The sequence below is a fragment of the Geotrypetes seraphini genome, chromosome 9 (genome assembly GCF_902459505.1).
Source record: "Geotrypetes seraphini chromosome 9, aGeoSer1.1, whole genome shotgun sequence".
NCBI lineage: Eukaryota > Metazoa > Chordata > Amphibia > Gymnophiona > Dermophiidae > Geotrypetes > Geotrypetes seraphini.
The window spans coordinates 180,936,953-180,954,507 of NC_047092.1; the positions used below are offsets into that span (position 1 = coordinate 180,936,953).

Sequence of the window (17,555 nt, forward strand, 5' to 3'; positions counted from 1 at the left end):
TCGTAACTCAAATTCTTCATACCTTCTATTAGTTTTGTGGCTCGTCTCTGCACCCTCTCTAGTAGGGTTATATCCTTCTTTAGGTAGGGAGACCAGTGTTGGTCACAGTATTCCAAGTGTGGTCTGACCATTGCTCTGTAAAGCAGCATTATGCCAGTTACTCATGTTCCTGCCTATGTTTATGCTGGCTTTTTGGCAGGGATAACTGTTAGGAGCACTGTTTCCAAATTATACTTACTTCTATAAGGGAACATAGGTTCCATTTTAGCATAGGTTCCTACCAAGGGTCCTAGCTGTAGAATTACCCCCCAAATGTATTGGTAGTCCAATAAAAAGGCATCATTTTTCCCCTACTTATTAACATTTTTGTTTATTTTGGTACACATCCAAGGGAGGGGGGGATTTCTGTCATAATTTGATCTTTAAATATTTACACATGGGATGGGTTGGAGGATGGAAGGATATGAATAACTGATTAGGGTAAGGTTATTGGGGAAATATATGCTTTTGTGTTTTTATTATCGGGTGGGTGGGTGCGAGAAAATGGTTGGTTATGTGTATTTGAAAGTTAAATATGCTTATATTGACTTATTATATATGTTATATTTTTATGTATTGCACTATTGAAGAGTGAAAAATCAATAAAGATTAAAAAAAATTTTTTTTTAAATGCACTAGCATGGCTACCGCACTGTTTTATCAAAATTGAATCTTGTCGGAAGCTGTTAGAAGTTCAGCACCTCAGGAGCTGCTCTCTTAAAGGCATTTCCAAGGCTTGGAAGGGGAGTAGGACCTGTAACTGTACTATGAACCCCACAAAGGAAGAAGCCAGTCCTCGAATGCTAAGGAATGTTTGTGTGTTAGACTTCTGGGTTGTCCCTTAAGAAAACAAAAGATTGGGAGAAAGTTTGCTTATAATATTAGTTTGTTGGCCAACTTCCATGTAGGCGTTACCTCGGCTCACAAAGGCTTTTATTTTTGACTTATTAATTTTTATGCTGGAGAGAACCGTCAAAGCCCCGGGAAGAAGCCGGCTGTGTGCTTGTCCTCAGCTGCCATTTCATCCTTCAAGATGTTGGCAGAATGAACAGGGAGGTACATGTGATGTGTTATTTCTTTGGCTCTCTCGGTCCCTTTTTAAATGGGTGGCCAGTGGGTTTTGTGTCTAGAATGATGCTACCAGTCGGAATAATTTACAAAGAAATCAAGTAGCCTGGGTTCAAATTAGAGAATGGCACGGGGACAAATTTGTCCCCATCCACGCTGGAACTCAATTTCTCTGTCCTGTCATCATGAGTTTTGCCGCTGCTCCGAAAAGATGTGCTGAGAGTTGAGTTGATTCAACGAATGGCCACCAGGATGGTCTCGGGGCTCAAGGATCTCTCGTACGAGGAGAGGCTGACTAAATTTTGGCTGTACTCTCTCAAAGATCGCAGGGAGAGGGGAGACATGATTGAGACGTTTATGTTATAACATTTTATTGAAGGAATCAAACAAATATACAACAATATGATACAAAAAGTCATTCTTTACAATCAAATTCACAATAAAACATTTGTATAAACATTTTATCATTCCTCCAAAATATATTTTAATATATCCAAAATGCATGAGACAAAGCATTGGAATCCTTCTCACATTTGATACAAATAGAAGAATTAACTAATCCTGCATGAAATGCTTGTACTTGTGAAAAAAATGCCCTATGTAAAACTCTATATGTACATTCTCTCCAAATATATCCTGTAATAATTTTAGGCAAACGATGAATAGTTTAAATATATCACTGGTCGTATCGAGGAAGAAGATAATATTTTCTTTCTTAAAGGTCCCTCGGCCACAAGAGGACACCCGCTAAAAATCGGGGGCGGGGAATTTCATGGCGACACCAGGAAGTATTTCTTCACCGAAAGAGTGGTTGATCATTGGAATGAACTCCCAGTGCAGGTGATCGAGGCCGGCAGCTTGCCAGATTTTAAGAATAAATGGGATGCACATGTGGGATCTCTAAGAGGGTAAATTTGGGGGAGGGTCATCAGAGTTGACAGACTTGATGGGCTATGGGATATCTAAGAGGGCAAAGTTAGAGGGGTGTGGGCAGACTTGATGGGCTATGGCCCTTTTCTGCCGTCATTTGTCTATGTTTCTATTCTGCCTTAACCGTACACACTTCAAACACTTATGATTTTAAAGTGTCTGAAGTTTGTGCAGATGAGGATGGAGCTTACAGGAATGGGGCAGGGACGGGAAAAGCACTCGCCAGGATGGGAAAATGAGTCCCCACAGGGATGGTGAAAAATTTGTCCCCGTGTCATTCTCTAATTCACATTTTGCTTTGGTTGAGGGCACATGCCAGTCCTATGACCCTACACAAGTTATCAACTTCTAGTTCAGGAATCCATATGGGTCTGACATTTTCAGAAGAAAGTACAAATCAGACGTGGGAAGTCCTACTGATAGCCCCTCCCCCCCAAAAAGGGGGGAAACATCAAGATTCCCTGTATGAAAATATGGGCTAAAGATATTCTTGTGCTGAAAACACCCAAACTGAACAGCCATTTTCCAAATAGAAACATCCAATCTATGAATGCAAACTCTCCCCTCCCCCCCCACAAAATCGTCTGGCACTATTTGTACAAAAACGTCTATTCAGAGCAGATAGGCAGCCTAATGGTTAGTGCAGTGAGCTGTACACAACAGGATCCTGGTACAAATCCCACTTTTATTGCATTATTTCCCCCCTCTTCCAAAAGCATAGTGTGATTTTTAGCATCAGATGCAACGCTAACAGTTCCAACACTCATAGGAATTCTGTGAGCATCGGAGCTGTTACCACCACGGAGGGCGCTAAAAAATGCACCACAGTTATGTAACAGGGGGGTATTTGTTATGTGTAAGTGTGAGAGCTCGTCTCGATTGGTAAAGTTTAATACGAGGCTGGTAGGCCCATAGTAGCCCATCGGGACTAGGCAGATAGACTAGGTAAAAAGGTGAAGGAAGGGGAGGGGTCTCTTTCCTGCCCTGGCCAATCAAGATGCTTGGTTGGCCTGGAAGGTTCTGGAGGGGGGGGAGGGAGGATTTAATCCAGGACCATTGGGGAAGTCAGGGTTCCTGACTTCCAGAAGGCAGCTTTCTCTCCCTCCCTTTCATGGGTGGTTTGGTTGGTGCTGAGGCTTGGAGATGTTGCAGTGGCTATGTCCCGAGTTACCAAGCATTTTTTTTTTGGGGGGGGGAGGGGGCTCATCTGGTGATGAGCGGTAAGAGGACGTGAGCTCGGGGGAGCGAGCGTCGGGAATGGTAATGTTAAGGGGCATGGAGGTCATGCCACACCCCAGGTCCTAGCTGAGGATGGCAGGGAAAATTTGGGAATTAAAAGGTTAAAATAATGTTTTAATGGTAGCTCGGATTGTTATGAGGTTGTTTAGTTGTTATGTTATTCCAATAAACCGGGCTGCGGCCTCTAATTAATTATTTTCCACTAATTCTGTGTCAAATATTTTGTGAAGATGGGATGAAAATGAAGGTGTGGAAGGGTTGGAGAGGGGGAGTGGTGGATGGGTGAGAGCCTTACCAGCTCCTGATATTATGTGAGCTCTCCAGGAACACACATAAACCTAGTGTACCTAAAGGTATACCATGACAATAGTCATCCCACTTATAGGTGTCTTATATATTCAGGCAAAGTAGGTAAAAGAGTTAAAGTAAGTGTTACACTTGGGTCCCACTGTCCAAAGTCCATTGCACTGACCACTGAGCCATTCCTTACACTTTCTTGCTGCTCTGTTAGGAATGGCCATAAGACCTGAAGCTGTCGTACTGTAGTGTCTGGTATCCACTTTCATTTTAGGGGGGTGGGAGGGGGGTCAGTAACCACCAGGAGATTAAGTAGGGGTCATGCCTTCATCCAGCCAGTGGTCAACCGCACAATCAGGGCTTCTTGTTCTACCCTGGACATAATTGAAATGGGTCTAGATAAAAATGTTTGCCTTGGATGTTTTGTCATCTTTCATTATCATCGAAAGACATCCTTGATTTTGGGCCAACCCTAGGACCCCCCCCCAAAACACACGTCTTAACACACTGCTTTCTTATTTGAATGAACTGCAGTGTGAAATGCCCAAATTCTGTCTTTCGAAAATTGCGATTTGGACATTTTTGGTAGATGCACTTTTTTGGGGGGGCCATTTTGAGACATCCATCCGCTTTGGAAATAAGCGCTATCGATTTGTTTTAGGATAATCTACTGCAAAGTGTTCAAGTCTGAAATGCTAAATAAGTGACAAAAAAGATCATCTTTGAATCTTAATCTTGCAGAAAATCAAAATGCCCTTTGTGATGTGTGTCTGCCAAGCTAGTGCAAACTGCTTTCTGTCTTCATAGAAAGAAGGAAGTATTTTCAAAACTCTTCCTTGAGAACCTCTGCAGTTTATCTTTATTGCATTTTTGGTTTGGGTTACTCTCTTACAATTGAAAGACGTCCAGGACAGGATTAAGATGCTAATCCAGGAACAGAATTAATTACACCCCTTCCATCATAAGTCGTAACGGATATTTGGGTTTTGCCTCATATGAACTGTCCTAGACAGAGTTGTTTGGGAGATGTTTGAAAATGACAAACATACAATGGGCTGAGCCAGAAAAAACCTAGAGTGAACAGTGAATGAAGTCCCCCCCCCTAGAAGCTTTGGTATCACCCTCCAACCCACTTCTACCCTGCCCAGGGATTAATCACCCAGGGGAAGATTCTCAAAACTAAAATGTGCCTTTAACAAGCAAGCTAAACCGGTTCCAGAACTCCCTGGTAATATCCAAAATAGACTATTGCAATTCCCTCTAGAAGGGGGCTTCACTTAAGGAACTAAGACGGTTGCAAATCATTCAAAACACCGCAATAAAGATCATCACCAAATCCAGAAAATTTGCTACACCCTTTCTAAAGCAAGGTAGGGAGAACGAGAGGGCACTCTCTAAAGTTAAAAGGGGATAGATTCCATACGAACGTAAGGAAGTTCTTCTTCACCCAGAGAGTGGTAGAAAACTGGAACGCTCTTCCGGAGTCTGTTATAGGGGAAAACACCCTCCAGGGATTCAAGACAAAGTTAGACAAGTTCCTGCTGAACCGGAATGTACGTAGATAGGGCTGGTCTCAGTTAGGGCGCTGGTCTTTGACCTGGGGGCTGCCGTGTGAGTGGACTGCTGGACATGATGAACCACTGGTCTGACCCAGCAGCAGCAATTTTTAGGTTCTTATGTTCTTAAGCTCACTGGTTACCAATAAACCATAGAAAGACATTTAAAATATGCTTACTGACTCATAAAGTATCAATGTGTAAATTTCCCCTATTCCTGTAGAGAATGCTTATCCCCTATGCCCCGTCAAGAGCATTAAGATCCTTAAGATGCATTAATACCCGAAGGGATACTATCTTTTCAGTTGTAGCACTACAAAGTTGGAATTCCCTCCCGAAACAACTGAGGGAAGAAAAGTCATTCGACAAATTCAAAGGATTATTAAAAACCTTTTTATTTAAAGATGCCTTCGATGGTTAAATGCTCCTGCCTGGCTTTTAAGATCATTCACGGCATCCTTCCTCCCTTAATCCCACTATCTTATAACTCCTCGAGTCCTGACTCTACCAGACCCGCCCAAAGGTATAAACTATCCTTCCCCTCTCTACACGGTATTCGCTATGCAGGCAAACTGGGAAAATCCCTTCTCTTCAGAATCACAGGTCTTTGGAACGACCTTACTAGCCCGCTGCGGAACCTGGGCTCCCTCCAATTATTCCGCAAGCAACTGAAAACCTGGCTTTTCACTAAAATGTAATTCTATCCCCCCTTACTCTTCTCTCCTATATATAAGTTCATGTAAACCTTTTTTTTTTCCTTCTCTTCCTATATTTTAAGTTCTTGTAAACCGTGCCGAGCTTCGCAACATCCGTGGACATGATGCGGTATATAAACTTAAGGTTTAATTTAGTTAAAATTTCTAAGAGGCTTTAATATCTTCTTTTTCCTGTCCTGTGTTAACCTTTTAAGGGCTCCTTTTACAAAGGTACACTAGTGTTATAGCGGATTAATGTGCGCTATAGTGTGCGCTACCCGAAAAACTACCGCCTGCTCAAGAGGAGGCGGTAGCGGCTAGTGTGCGTGGCATTTTAGCGCACACTATTCCACGCTTTAAGGCCCTAACGCACCTTTGTAAAAGGAGCCCTAAATGTCTCTATCAAAATTGTACTTCCCCCTACATCCTTTTGTATCCAATCGGTCATGTAAGTCTTTTTTGTCTATATTAGTAATTGTTTTACTTATCATTCCCATATTTTACTGGACATCGCTTTGAATTTTGAAATTGTGATTTTATCAAAATTTTATTAAACTTGAAACTTGCATTTTAGCGGCGGATTATCAAAATGGCTTACCGTGGTATTTTCTGAGTTTCCTAGCAGTATCCGATGCCACCATGCAAATGTAGTACAACGAGGTCATTAATATTACAATGAGCACTCGGAGCGATTCTCTATCATTGCCGAGCGATTCCCTAACCTCGTCGTGCCACTTATGCGGCCAAAATTTGCCGACAGGTCTGAGCTGTCGTAGCCTTACTTTCTGATCAGCGCCTGAGCACTGATTGGCTTAGGCACTGACAGGAAAGTAAGGTTTGACAGCTCAGCCCTCCCCCCCCCCCCCCCCGGCAAATTAAAATAAAAAAACAAACCCCAAATTGAAGATCAGCAGGAGAGATGCCCACTCTCTCCTGTCATGCTCACACAGTTCCTTGACTCTAACCCTCACAGGGCAGGAGGGATTCCCCTTCTCTTCTGCTGTTGGCCAATCCCCCCCAACAACTCTCCCCATGCCCCTGACAACCCCCCCTCCCCCCACACACACACCTTATTCAGGAAGTTCGGCTGGTGGGACACCTACCCTGCTCTGGCAGGCAGGCCTGCCTCTAATCTAATCTAATACCTGGCTTTATATACCCAGTCTTCATTCTAAGAAAGCTCTAACCGGGCCTTCACCTTCCCAGTGCATCATGGGATGCACCGGGAAGGGCCTAAGGCTTTGATTGGCCCAGGTTGCTTAAGGCCCCTTTTTTTTCCCCCAGTGCTGAATCCTGGGCCATCATCATGCAACCTTTAATTGTCTTCCCCAGAAGAACAGAATATGAAAAAAGTGCCAGGAAAGAGTTTGCAAATGTATTTTCCAGATTGTCTTGTGAATATTCAACAAAATTTTGGACCTAACTGTCTTTTCTCCACACATTCAACTATTTTTCATCCCATCCTTTTGTGTTTTCCATTTTTGGCTTCCCACTCTGCTCAATTACATTGTAACTTCTACCCCTACCTTCCTCTTGTTTCCAGTTTGTCTAGTTATCGTCTGTGTCTAGTCAGTTTTTAATTGTTTTAAAATTCTTTTTATTCTGTAACTTTTATCCATGTGTAAATCGCCTTGAATACTGACAAGGCGATTAATCAAATAAATATTAAACTTGAAACTTGAATCCTTTGAGTCAGATTTATTCTCTGTCTCTCTCTGAAACAATCACCACAGTGCATAAAGCTACATAGTAATTTATATAACAATGGATGTAACTCATGGACTTTAAAACCAAGTCACCTGGTAATGCTGTTAACCAACCAATTCTACTTCACTGGCAGTGAGTACAACCTCCGTAGCATCTTCAGGCCATGACCAGCTTGGGAGAACAGAAGACTTACACTGGGAATTGAAGCTAGATCTTTCTACAGCACTGCCACTGAATCAAGGGACTGGTTCATGTGGTATCTTTAGTGACCTTTCTCCAAGCAGGAATAGCTCTTCTCTCCAGGGTAGCAGCCATGCCATGTAAATCTGCCATATTTATTTTCTTATACCACTTCTATTCAAAGCAGTTTACCTCCAGCAGGCTCACAGTCTAACTATGGTACCTAGAGCAACAGAGTATTAGGTGATTTGCCCAGAGTAACAAGGAGTAGCATGGGGGTTGAACCCACAACCTCAGGGAGCTGAGGCAAGGGGGGGGGTCTAACCACTAGGCCACTCCTCATTCCACTTTAAACGAGGGGGAAGCCACTGCTTGCCCTGGATCGGTAGCATGGAATGTTGCTACTCTTTGAGGGATTCCGCATGGAATGTTGCACTCTTTGGGGTTCCGGAATCTTGCTTACTCTGAGATAATGGAATGTTGTTACTCCTTGGGTTTGACCAGGTACTAGGGACCTGGATTGGCCACCACGAGAATGGGCTACTGGGCTTTGGTTTCACCCAGTAAAGCTATTCATATGTTCTTAATACTATACAATATATTAGACACGTGTGTGAGCGTCCAAGATCGGAGCTGACTACCTCTGACCTAACCCTTTTGCTTGGCCTCTTATAGAGAGGAGCTCTCCACTGTGTCTGTTGTGGCCTTTTTAGATCCGGTATCTTGCATTCTAAGTACTATGGACTAGATATGCCACATTTTGCTAGTTTTCTTTTTTTACGTGATGGCAACATACCTGAAGAAATAATATAAAAAGGATTAAGAAAATGAAGGTGGCTCAGTCTAGGTGTTGACATCTTAGAGAAGAGCTTTGTCTGGAAGCTGAAATCTCAAGTTTGTTTAGTTGGACTTCTGTTTGAATTATTTTAGTGCTTGTTATAAATTGATTCTTGAGAGATAGCATGCATATGCATCCCTTGTCAGCTCGTAAACTGGGAAACATGCACCAGGATTAAGAATGAAGACTGTCTTTCCGACTGTCCTTCTGTCTCTTTCTGACTGTCTGTCTTTCTGTTTGACTGTCTTTGTGACTGACTTGACTTCCTGACTTTATGACTTTCTGTCTCTTTCTGACTGTCTGTCTTTCTGTTTGACTGTCTTTCTGACTGTCTTTGTGACTGACTTGACTTCCTGACTTTCTCTCTTTCTGTCTCTTTCTGACTTTTCTGTCTGTCTGTCTGTCTTTCCTGAGTGGCCTGGATCCATTCTTCAAAATCTGCGGTTACAATACAAGTTTACCAAAGCATCTTATCTTGTGTAAATGGTGCCACACAGCTAGCCAGAAGCGCTGCTCACACTAGAGAAACCATTTGCTATATGTTTTCTTCAAATCTCTTTCACTCCCATGCCACCTTAATTTACACATGTGGAAAATCTACAAACCCTTCGTGCAAATATCTGATAAGCAGTGGCTTGACTCCCTTTGTTTCCAAAAACAGGTCAGTTTATTCCACTAACATTGGCCAAAAGTATTTCAGCTAATCGACTGCAGCCTGCACTGTGCACATAAAGTTTTTATTTGTCAAAGGTTGAGATTTTAAGAAAGTGTTGAATGTGGTAGAGAAACATCCTTCGTTCACCCTGTGCTAGCATTCAGGATCCAAATAAATCTGTGGTTCTGTTCCATGAAACCCTGGCAGGTGCTTTGATGATCGACATTATTTTTCACCTGATTCTACACTCCAACTGATAAGTTAAATAGCATCGGTCCCAGATCCCTGTGGCACTCCACTATTCACCCTCCTCCATTGAGAAAAATAGCCATCTAGCCCTACCCTCTGTTTTCTGTCTAATAACCAATTCCTAATCCAATTTTCTCATGAGGAACTTTGTCAAAAGCTCTCTGAAAATCTAAATAAACTACATCAACTGCCTCTTCTTTATCCACATGTTTATTCATACCTTCAAAGAAATGAAGCAGATTGGTGAGGCAAGACTTCCCTCGGCTAAATCCATGCCGACTCTGTCCCATTAAATCAGGTTTGTCTATGTGTTCTGTAATTTGATTCTTTGTAATAGTTTCTGCTCACTCTTTTCCTGGCATTGATATCAGGCTTACTGATCTAGAATTTCTGGGCCACTGATCTCCAGATGTGATGGATGATTTTAATGGCAGACTGCAGATCACTAACGCAGTGGTATAGCGAGAGCAAGTGGCACTCCTCCCCCACCCTCTTCTCCATCCCCCCACTCCTTCCCGACTCCGCCACTGTTCACCCCCTTCCCTTCCCCCGTACCTTTTTAATTTTCCAGGTGAGAGCAACAACGCAAACTTGCTGCCCATGTCGTGTCGGCTATCCTCTGACGTCACTCCCTAGGTGCAGGGGCCTTGAAATGACGACAGAGAGAGGCGACACGAACGCGGGTGGCAAGTTCATAACTAACAGATCTTCTAAAAAGTTAGGGGGGAAAAATCCTCTGGGTCCTTTCCTGTTGTAGGGAGGAAAGTCAGTCTATCAAGGCATGAGGCTACTGGAATGTCCTCTTGCATCTGCCAGTTGACACAAAGTTATTGCCAAACAATGCGATGGTGGTTCACCAAGTCTTTTTATTTTTTTTTACTAGGAAATATGTGTTTCATCTGACATACTCTGCGCTTAATCCTTGCATAATCCACAGAACAAATGAAAAGAGCAAAACAGCCCATAAATCCTACAGTCACCTGTTGGAAAATTTTATACACTAGGCGTCTCTTCTCACTGCATTTAATCCTGGTATAATCCACAGAACAAATGAAATGAGCAAAACAGCCCATAAATCCTACGGTCACCTGTTGGAAAATTTTATACACTGGGCGTCTCTTTTCCACCACTCCCAGGACTCTCCTCTTCTTGGGAGTTGGTTCAAAATGAAGATCCTTTGAGATCACACAGGTGACAACCATGAGACGACAGATAAAGCTAAGCCCTGGTTGACTAGCAAGAACCCAATTCCAACACCAATTCCCAAATATAAAGGTATCGCATTCAGCTTATTTCTTGGCCTTGGTTTCTATGAAACCAAGATCGATAATAGGGATCTGGGAAAGAAAAAATGTTGCTTTTGGTTCATTTGGCCTCCTTCCTCTTTTTTTTTTTTTTACGCTTTTCAGATTGTTTCACGTGCTTGTTTTCATTTTTGAAAAATGTGATGTGCATTAATTCATAGGCTATTGTGTTTTAATCATCTTAACGCATGATAATTTGTAGGTTAACATGCGTTAATTAATTTAGTACACACTAACTCCCTCCCCCTTTTTACTAAACTGCGATAGAGGATTTTATCACAGCCCGGAGCGCTAAATGCTCCGACGCTTATGAGCGTCGGAGCATTTAGCGTTCTGGGCTGTGGTAGAAACCTCTACCTTGACTTAGTAAAAAAAAAAAAAAAAAAGGGTGTGTGTGTGGATACTTTGCTTTGCATAGTTTTGGATAGAAATGTTGATGTTTCTTTTTCTTGTCTGGCTTGCAGGAGATATATGGCTACCGGATGAATGCCGCTTGGATTGGATTATGCATTGCTGGCTACATCTTGTCTGGGGGGATTCTCCTGCTTCTCTTTTATTGGAAGCCGGAGTGGAGTGTGTGGGCTAACTGTTCACCATGTTCCTTGAAAAAGGCAAATGCCATATTGCTTCGAGAAACAGTACGTATGTTTTTTGGGGTTTTTTTTTACTTCTTGTTACTCTATGTCTCAGGTTGTGTTAGCTAGGAGGTCTGATTGGTTCCTGGCCAATGGCATAGATTCATTAAGCAAACTGAACGTGTACCGATTGGTTTGCGACCCCTATATGACCTGATTTCCCTCCGACCCGATTCACTAACCTTTCCTGCGATCCGCTTCCGATCCGCGCATGTAAATGAGGGGAACAGCATGCAAAGTAGGCAGGGATCCAATTCACCAATGAAATCTTGTAAACCAACTGGGCCAGCTGATCAACCCAAGAAGCGACTGCTGGGGACCAGTCGCAAACTTCCTTTCCAACTCTCCAGCTCCATTGCCGCCCTGCTCTCCCCCGAATCTCTCCTGCCTTTCCCCGCACAGCGAGCCCATGGTTTTAACCTTCAGGTTTAAGCAGGTTAAAACCATATCCTCGCTGGGTTAAAGTAAAGTAAAAAAAAAAAAAAAAAAAAAGGCGCAGTACAGATGGGTCTTAGACGCATGTGCAGACCATCTACAGATGGTTTGCGCATGCGTTGGGATCGCACACTACCGATCCATGCGGTCGGAGGGGGGCATTCCTCCGATCACCCTCATTATTATTTCGGGAATTCGTCGGGCTCGCTGGAATCGGCCCTGGAAGTCAGGTTAGTGGATCTAGCTCAATGTTAGAGACCTATCGAGCCCTTTTACTAATCTGCAGTAATCGCTAATGTGTGTACTTCCATCTTAAATTGGCTTACTGCAGGATGCGCTCGGACATCCTGCAGAAAGTTTCAAATCAGCGTGCGCTAAAGGAGCGCAAAAATATTTTCTTTTGAAAGAGGTGTGTCTGGGAAGCAGAGAGTAGGCGTTTCGGTGCTAGTCCGTTAGACGCGAGAAAGCAACAAGGCAAGCGATCGCCCAGAGAATCCAACGTGGAACAAAGTCGGTAGACAGTCTGGAGATAATATCAGATTTATTCCAGGTGCTCCTAGCAACAGTGCCTGACGCGTTTCGCCAAACAAGGCTGCCTTGGGGGCATTTAACGGTGACAATAAAACAAAACATGTTTGCAAATTCAATCACTATAATTAAAAATACAATCAGAATTTAATAAAAAGATATCAAAGTCTGTAAAGAATGGCTTACCTTGCTTGGATTAGAAACATAGGAACAGCTTAATCCAAACATGCAATAAGGTCCAAAAATTAAAAACCAAAAACCAAGGACATGTCCAAACTAGATTAATAAGGTTCCGGAAGTCTGCCGACTTACTTAATGTTGTTTTCTGGTGGAACACTGTTCTTATGATCCATTTGTATGAGATGAAAGCGGCAGAATTTTCTAACAGATCTCTGCCCATTTCCAAAATTTGGGAACCTATCCAACACTTTTCTCCTTAACCGTTGTCTTCCCCTGTTTCTTTTCTGATTCTGCCTATATTTTATTTCTCTCTCTATCTCCCCGCAGGGGGGCTGGGATGTCTGTCCTACATTCTCCACTCTCTCACTCTTCTCTTTGCCTCTTTCGCTTTCTTCCCTCTTTTTTCCTCCCCTCTTTCTTCTGTCTTTGCCTCCTCCTCAGGTTTTCTGATGGTCCGTCTGGACTCTTCGGTTTTTCCCTATGTTTCTCTATGAGATGATTTGTATGTCATTTTCTTGGAATTCTGAATGGTTCAGTTGAACCTTACAGTTCATTTGTTAATTGCTGCATTTTTATCATTTGTTTTCCTTTATGGTATTTTGTTGTGTTATTGAAAACTCAATAAAAATATTTGAAATCAAATCAGATTAATAAGGTTCCAAAGTTCCAAGAGCCTTTTTGATTTAAAAAAAACAACAAAAAAACAACCCTACTAAATTAAACCAAGCGCAAAGAAAGTATACTCACGGTCTCTATCAAAGGACAAACAGGCCAGCACGTGTACTCAATCAGGCTTAAATAGTGAAAGGTTGATATCATGAATAATAATGATCGCTGATGAGTTAAAACAAAAACTCAGGGGAACTTTTGTACCTGGGACAATGGAGGATGAAGTGACTTGTCCAGGGTCACACGGAATAGCCCTGGGATTTGATCCCACAACCTCTGGGTGGAAAGGCAGCAGCTCTACCACTAATAATAATAACAATTTATATACCGCAAAGCCGTAAAGTTCTATGCGGTTTACAATAATAGTAAAAGAATTAATATGTTATAACCAATAGCTAATACCCTAAAAAATCGGAGTCATGCATAATAAAATTCTTACAAATCATCTACCTAAATATTTCGAGAACGGATATGTTTTTAGATGTTTTCTAAACTCCTCGTAAATATCAGTAAGCAGAAGCAGTTGTTCTAAATCCTTGCCCCATGTTGCTGCCTGATATGAGAAAAGATGTTGATGACGTTTTTAAGTTTACATCCTCTAACAGGCGGAGAAACAAAATGCAGATGTGACCTTCTAATCTAATCTAATCTAATCCTTAGGTTTGTATATCACATCATCTCCACGTTCGTAGAGCTCGACGCGGTTTACAGTAGGAGAAATAGGAAGGAACTACAACAGAGGGTTAGAGGTAGAAGTGTGAAGAAAATTTAGAGGACTTGGGATGCCAAGATATAAGAGTTTCCTTGATTCCTAAGTTGAAGGGAGACTTACATTTTTTGAGAAAAGCCAGGTTTTCAGATGTTTGCGGAAAACTTGGAGAGAGTTCAAGTTCCGAAGAGGGGAGGTAAGGTTGTTCCAGAGCTCAGTGATTTTGAAGTGGAGGGAGGTCCCTAGCTTTCCTGTGTGGGAAATGCCTTTTAGCGAGGGTTTCTCTTAGGTTTATTGGTTGCAAAAAAGAAAAGCTCAGTTATGTATTTAGGAGCTAGACCAAATAAAACCTTACAACAAAAACCACCAAACTTAAAACTTCACACGCGCCTCCATCGGCAGCCAGGGCAGCACTCGATAAGAAGATGTTACATTTCTTCAACCCGAAAATCAACCTGACCGCTGCATTTTGCACTATTCGCAAGTGTTGCTGAATAGGCAACATTGCAGTAGTCAAGTTGACTCAATATGAGATGTTGCACCAAAACTCTAAATGAAGAAGTATCAAAATACGCCCTAATGGACCGAAGCTTCCAAAGAGTGAAGAAACCCTTTCTAACCAAAGAGTCCACTTGGTCCTTCATTGTCAAACCCTGATCCAGTATAATACCCAGAACCTTAATAGTAGATTGAATGGGATAGTTAATTTTATTGATATACAATGTAATGTAATGTAATGTAATTTATTTCTTATATACCAATGATGTTGTTTTAGTATCAAACGGATGAGGTGAAGCTACAAAAAAATTTCGTTTTTTCTGAATTAAGCTTCAGTTTGCACTCAATCATCCATTGCTCCATCAAAACCAATACTTCTGTTGCCTTAGGAATAATTTCAGAAAGAGAGGTAGCAAATGGAATAATGATCGTAAAATCATCTGCGTAACTAAATAACTTTATCCCCAGCTGAGATAATTGCGCACCTAATGATGACATAGAAACATTAAAGAGCAGTGGAGATAACGGTGAGCCTTGCGGAACGCCAGATGGATTACTCCAGGTGTCGGAGAGGTCTTACTTTATTAAAACGAACTTGATAGGTATGGGACATAAGAAAACCTCGAAACCAATCTTACACCTCGCCTCTGATGTCAATAGCATCCAAATATTGTAAAACTAGGTCACTCCTCAAGCTGAAGACCACACTCCTAAAGTTTTATTTAAATTTTGAAAATCAAATCACACACCAGCTGGTCAGTGCAGGAGTTACCGTGTGAGCCCATGCCACCTACAAAATAGATGCCGATAAGTGCTCATGTGATAATTCTTTTTAATAGCTGTGTGCTAATGGCAACTTTAATGCATGACCAATGACATGGTGACACAATTCATCACGGTTCCCGTTGCCGCAGATAACCACGGGAAACTATCCCCATGTCATTTGTTAAGGAGAGCGGGAAGAATCAGAGTATGAATGGGCCCAACCGCTGACCCTCAAACATTGAAGAATGCGGGTGTGGAAGGACCGAGGTTGAGTTAGACACTAAAGAATGACATGGGATGGTTCCCCGCAGTTATCCACGGGGACGGAGAGGGTGTTGAATTTTGTCACCATGTCATTCTCTAGCATGACCATATCAAAATGAAAAAAAAAAAAAAAAAAAATCCCACCAGGAGAACTAGTGGCAAAACGCACTTTAATTTAATTTACTAAAGGGGGTGTGAAAAGCCTCTGAATCGGAGTTAATGCCTTGATAGGTGAAATAGGTAATAGCAAAACCAGCTCTTGCTCCAATCACCAGCATAAAATCCTCCCCAAATGAAGAAGCTCTCACTTTTCAGTAATATCACAATGTATAAATAAATCAGTATTTTCCAAAAGTGTCTCTTAAATATTCTAAATCCAAAGTATAATTCTTTAATGTTCAAAATATACTTTAGTAGAGGCTCTTGCATCTCCTCGGAGCAATATCTTACGCACCACATGGAAGAAAGTAGTTGATAGCAAACAAAACACTTAAAAGGAAATCTTGATGATTTTCATAAGAATTTTATAACTTCAGAGGCGTTCTTGTTCATCCAAATGTCTTCCTCCTCTTCACACCGCTTCTTTCCTGCCGACATTGCCAGTATTTTGCGATAAACAGGCTCTTAGCGCTGCATCACGGTCTTTTTCTGCAGCAGCTCTGCATAAAAAAATTTATATACACTTCTCCTTCCGTATTCGCTGTGATAGGGGATTAACAGAACCGCAAATACCAAAAAACCGCAAATAACCTTTTCATATGTTATTCGCTGTTTTCTATTAAAAACCATTGCGAATATGATGAAACTGCGAATAACATGGCGGGACACCTGGCCTGTTCCTGAAGGAGAGGCAAAACCACGGTGAAGAAAGTGCTGGGAATCAGCGATTTCTCTATGCAAGCTGATGTAATTTGGGGGGAGGAGCCAGCAAGCTAAAAACTGTGAATAATCAAAACCGCGAATGCTGAAACCGTGAATACGGAGGGAGAAGTGTAATACTTATAGCAAAACACAGAATTGTAGCAAGATTCTCTGCATTCAAAAAAACTGTACTCACTATTAGCACGAGAACATTCACTACTGACGTTCACACTAGAGAGTTGCAGGGGGACAGAAATCCCACCCGTCCCTGCCAGGATCATCTCTGTCCCCGCCCCCATCAGGATCCTCTCTGTCCCCGCCCGCCCCCATCAGGATCCTCTCTGTCCCCGCCTGTCCCCGCCAGGATCCTCTCTGTCCCCACCCGCCCCATCAGGATCCTGCCCGTCCCCATAGAAAGCAGCAATTACTTCTGACAGGATCATCAATTCCACAGTTTCTTTTGTGTTTGCGCTGCTGTTTTCCTTGCGGAATCTCTTTGGTGGAACCCTTTTTTTGTTTTCTGTTCAGGTAATTAACTTATAAACCCCCCTCTTTTACTAAAGCTGACGTGTCCATTATATTATATAGACGAACCCTGCTTCCAAAGCCTTCCATCCCCGTGGGAGTCCCGTTGGCTAGAGGGGGGTCCCCGTGGGAGTCGCTTGGGTTAGGGGGGATTCCCGCGACCCCCATTCCTGTGCAGACCTCTAGTTCACACACACAGTGGCAACTCCTGACTGTGATCTACGTAAATTTCAAACATTAGTGCATGGCCCTTAGTAGGCTATATTCTGGCTGTGGTGAAAATAGCTTTAACACATGAAAAAAGCCCATGCAAATTTGGATCTTATGTTGCATATTTGACTTTCTAATATGTGGCAAACCAAACTCTCTTTGAAAAGTCAAAACATGAAAGCATGGGATGTTTGTACTATCATCTTTCAACTACTGAGCTTTGTGTTTTTTTAAATTTCTGCATTCAAGGATGGAGCAAAAAAATACACCAGGAAAAAGGTGCGCTGGATACAGCTGTCATCTTTGGCGAAGTCCTTGAAAGGAACACCCGTGGAGTCCATCATTACCGATGAAAGTTTCCTCATTCACAAAGCAACGGCCAAACCAGGCTTAAAAGTAAGTTGACTTTCATTTTCTGCACCAGAGCTTTCCAGTATCCCATGAATCCAAGTTTATCATCCCCCCTCCCTCCACCAAAAAAAAAAAAATCAAAAATTTGGGGAATATCATACATTTCTA

At 42.2% G+C, this 17,555-nt stretch overlaps 1 protein-coding gene across 3 annotated transcripts in view; it reads left to right on the forward strand.

Moving 5' to 3' along the window:
• LOC117366792 (probable cation-transporting ATPase 13A4) overlaps window positions 1-17,555 on the forward strand; it is a 104,701-nt gene that overhangs the window by 13,357 nt on the left and 73,789 nt on the right. For all 3 annotated transcript variants that reach the window (XM_033958674.1, XM_033958676.1, XM_033958675.1), the window contains exons 2-3: window positions 11,222-11,395; window positions 17,286-17,432. In XM_033958674.1, coding sequence (XP_033814565.1) covers window positions 11,222-11,395; window positions 17,286-17,432 — 321 coding nt within the window. The remainder of the gene's footprint in view (window positions 1-11,221; window positions 11,396-17,285; window positions 17,433-17,555) is intronic.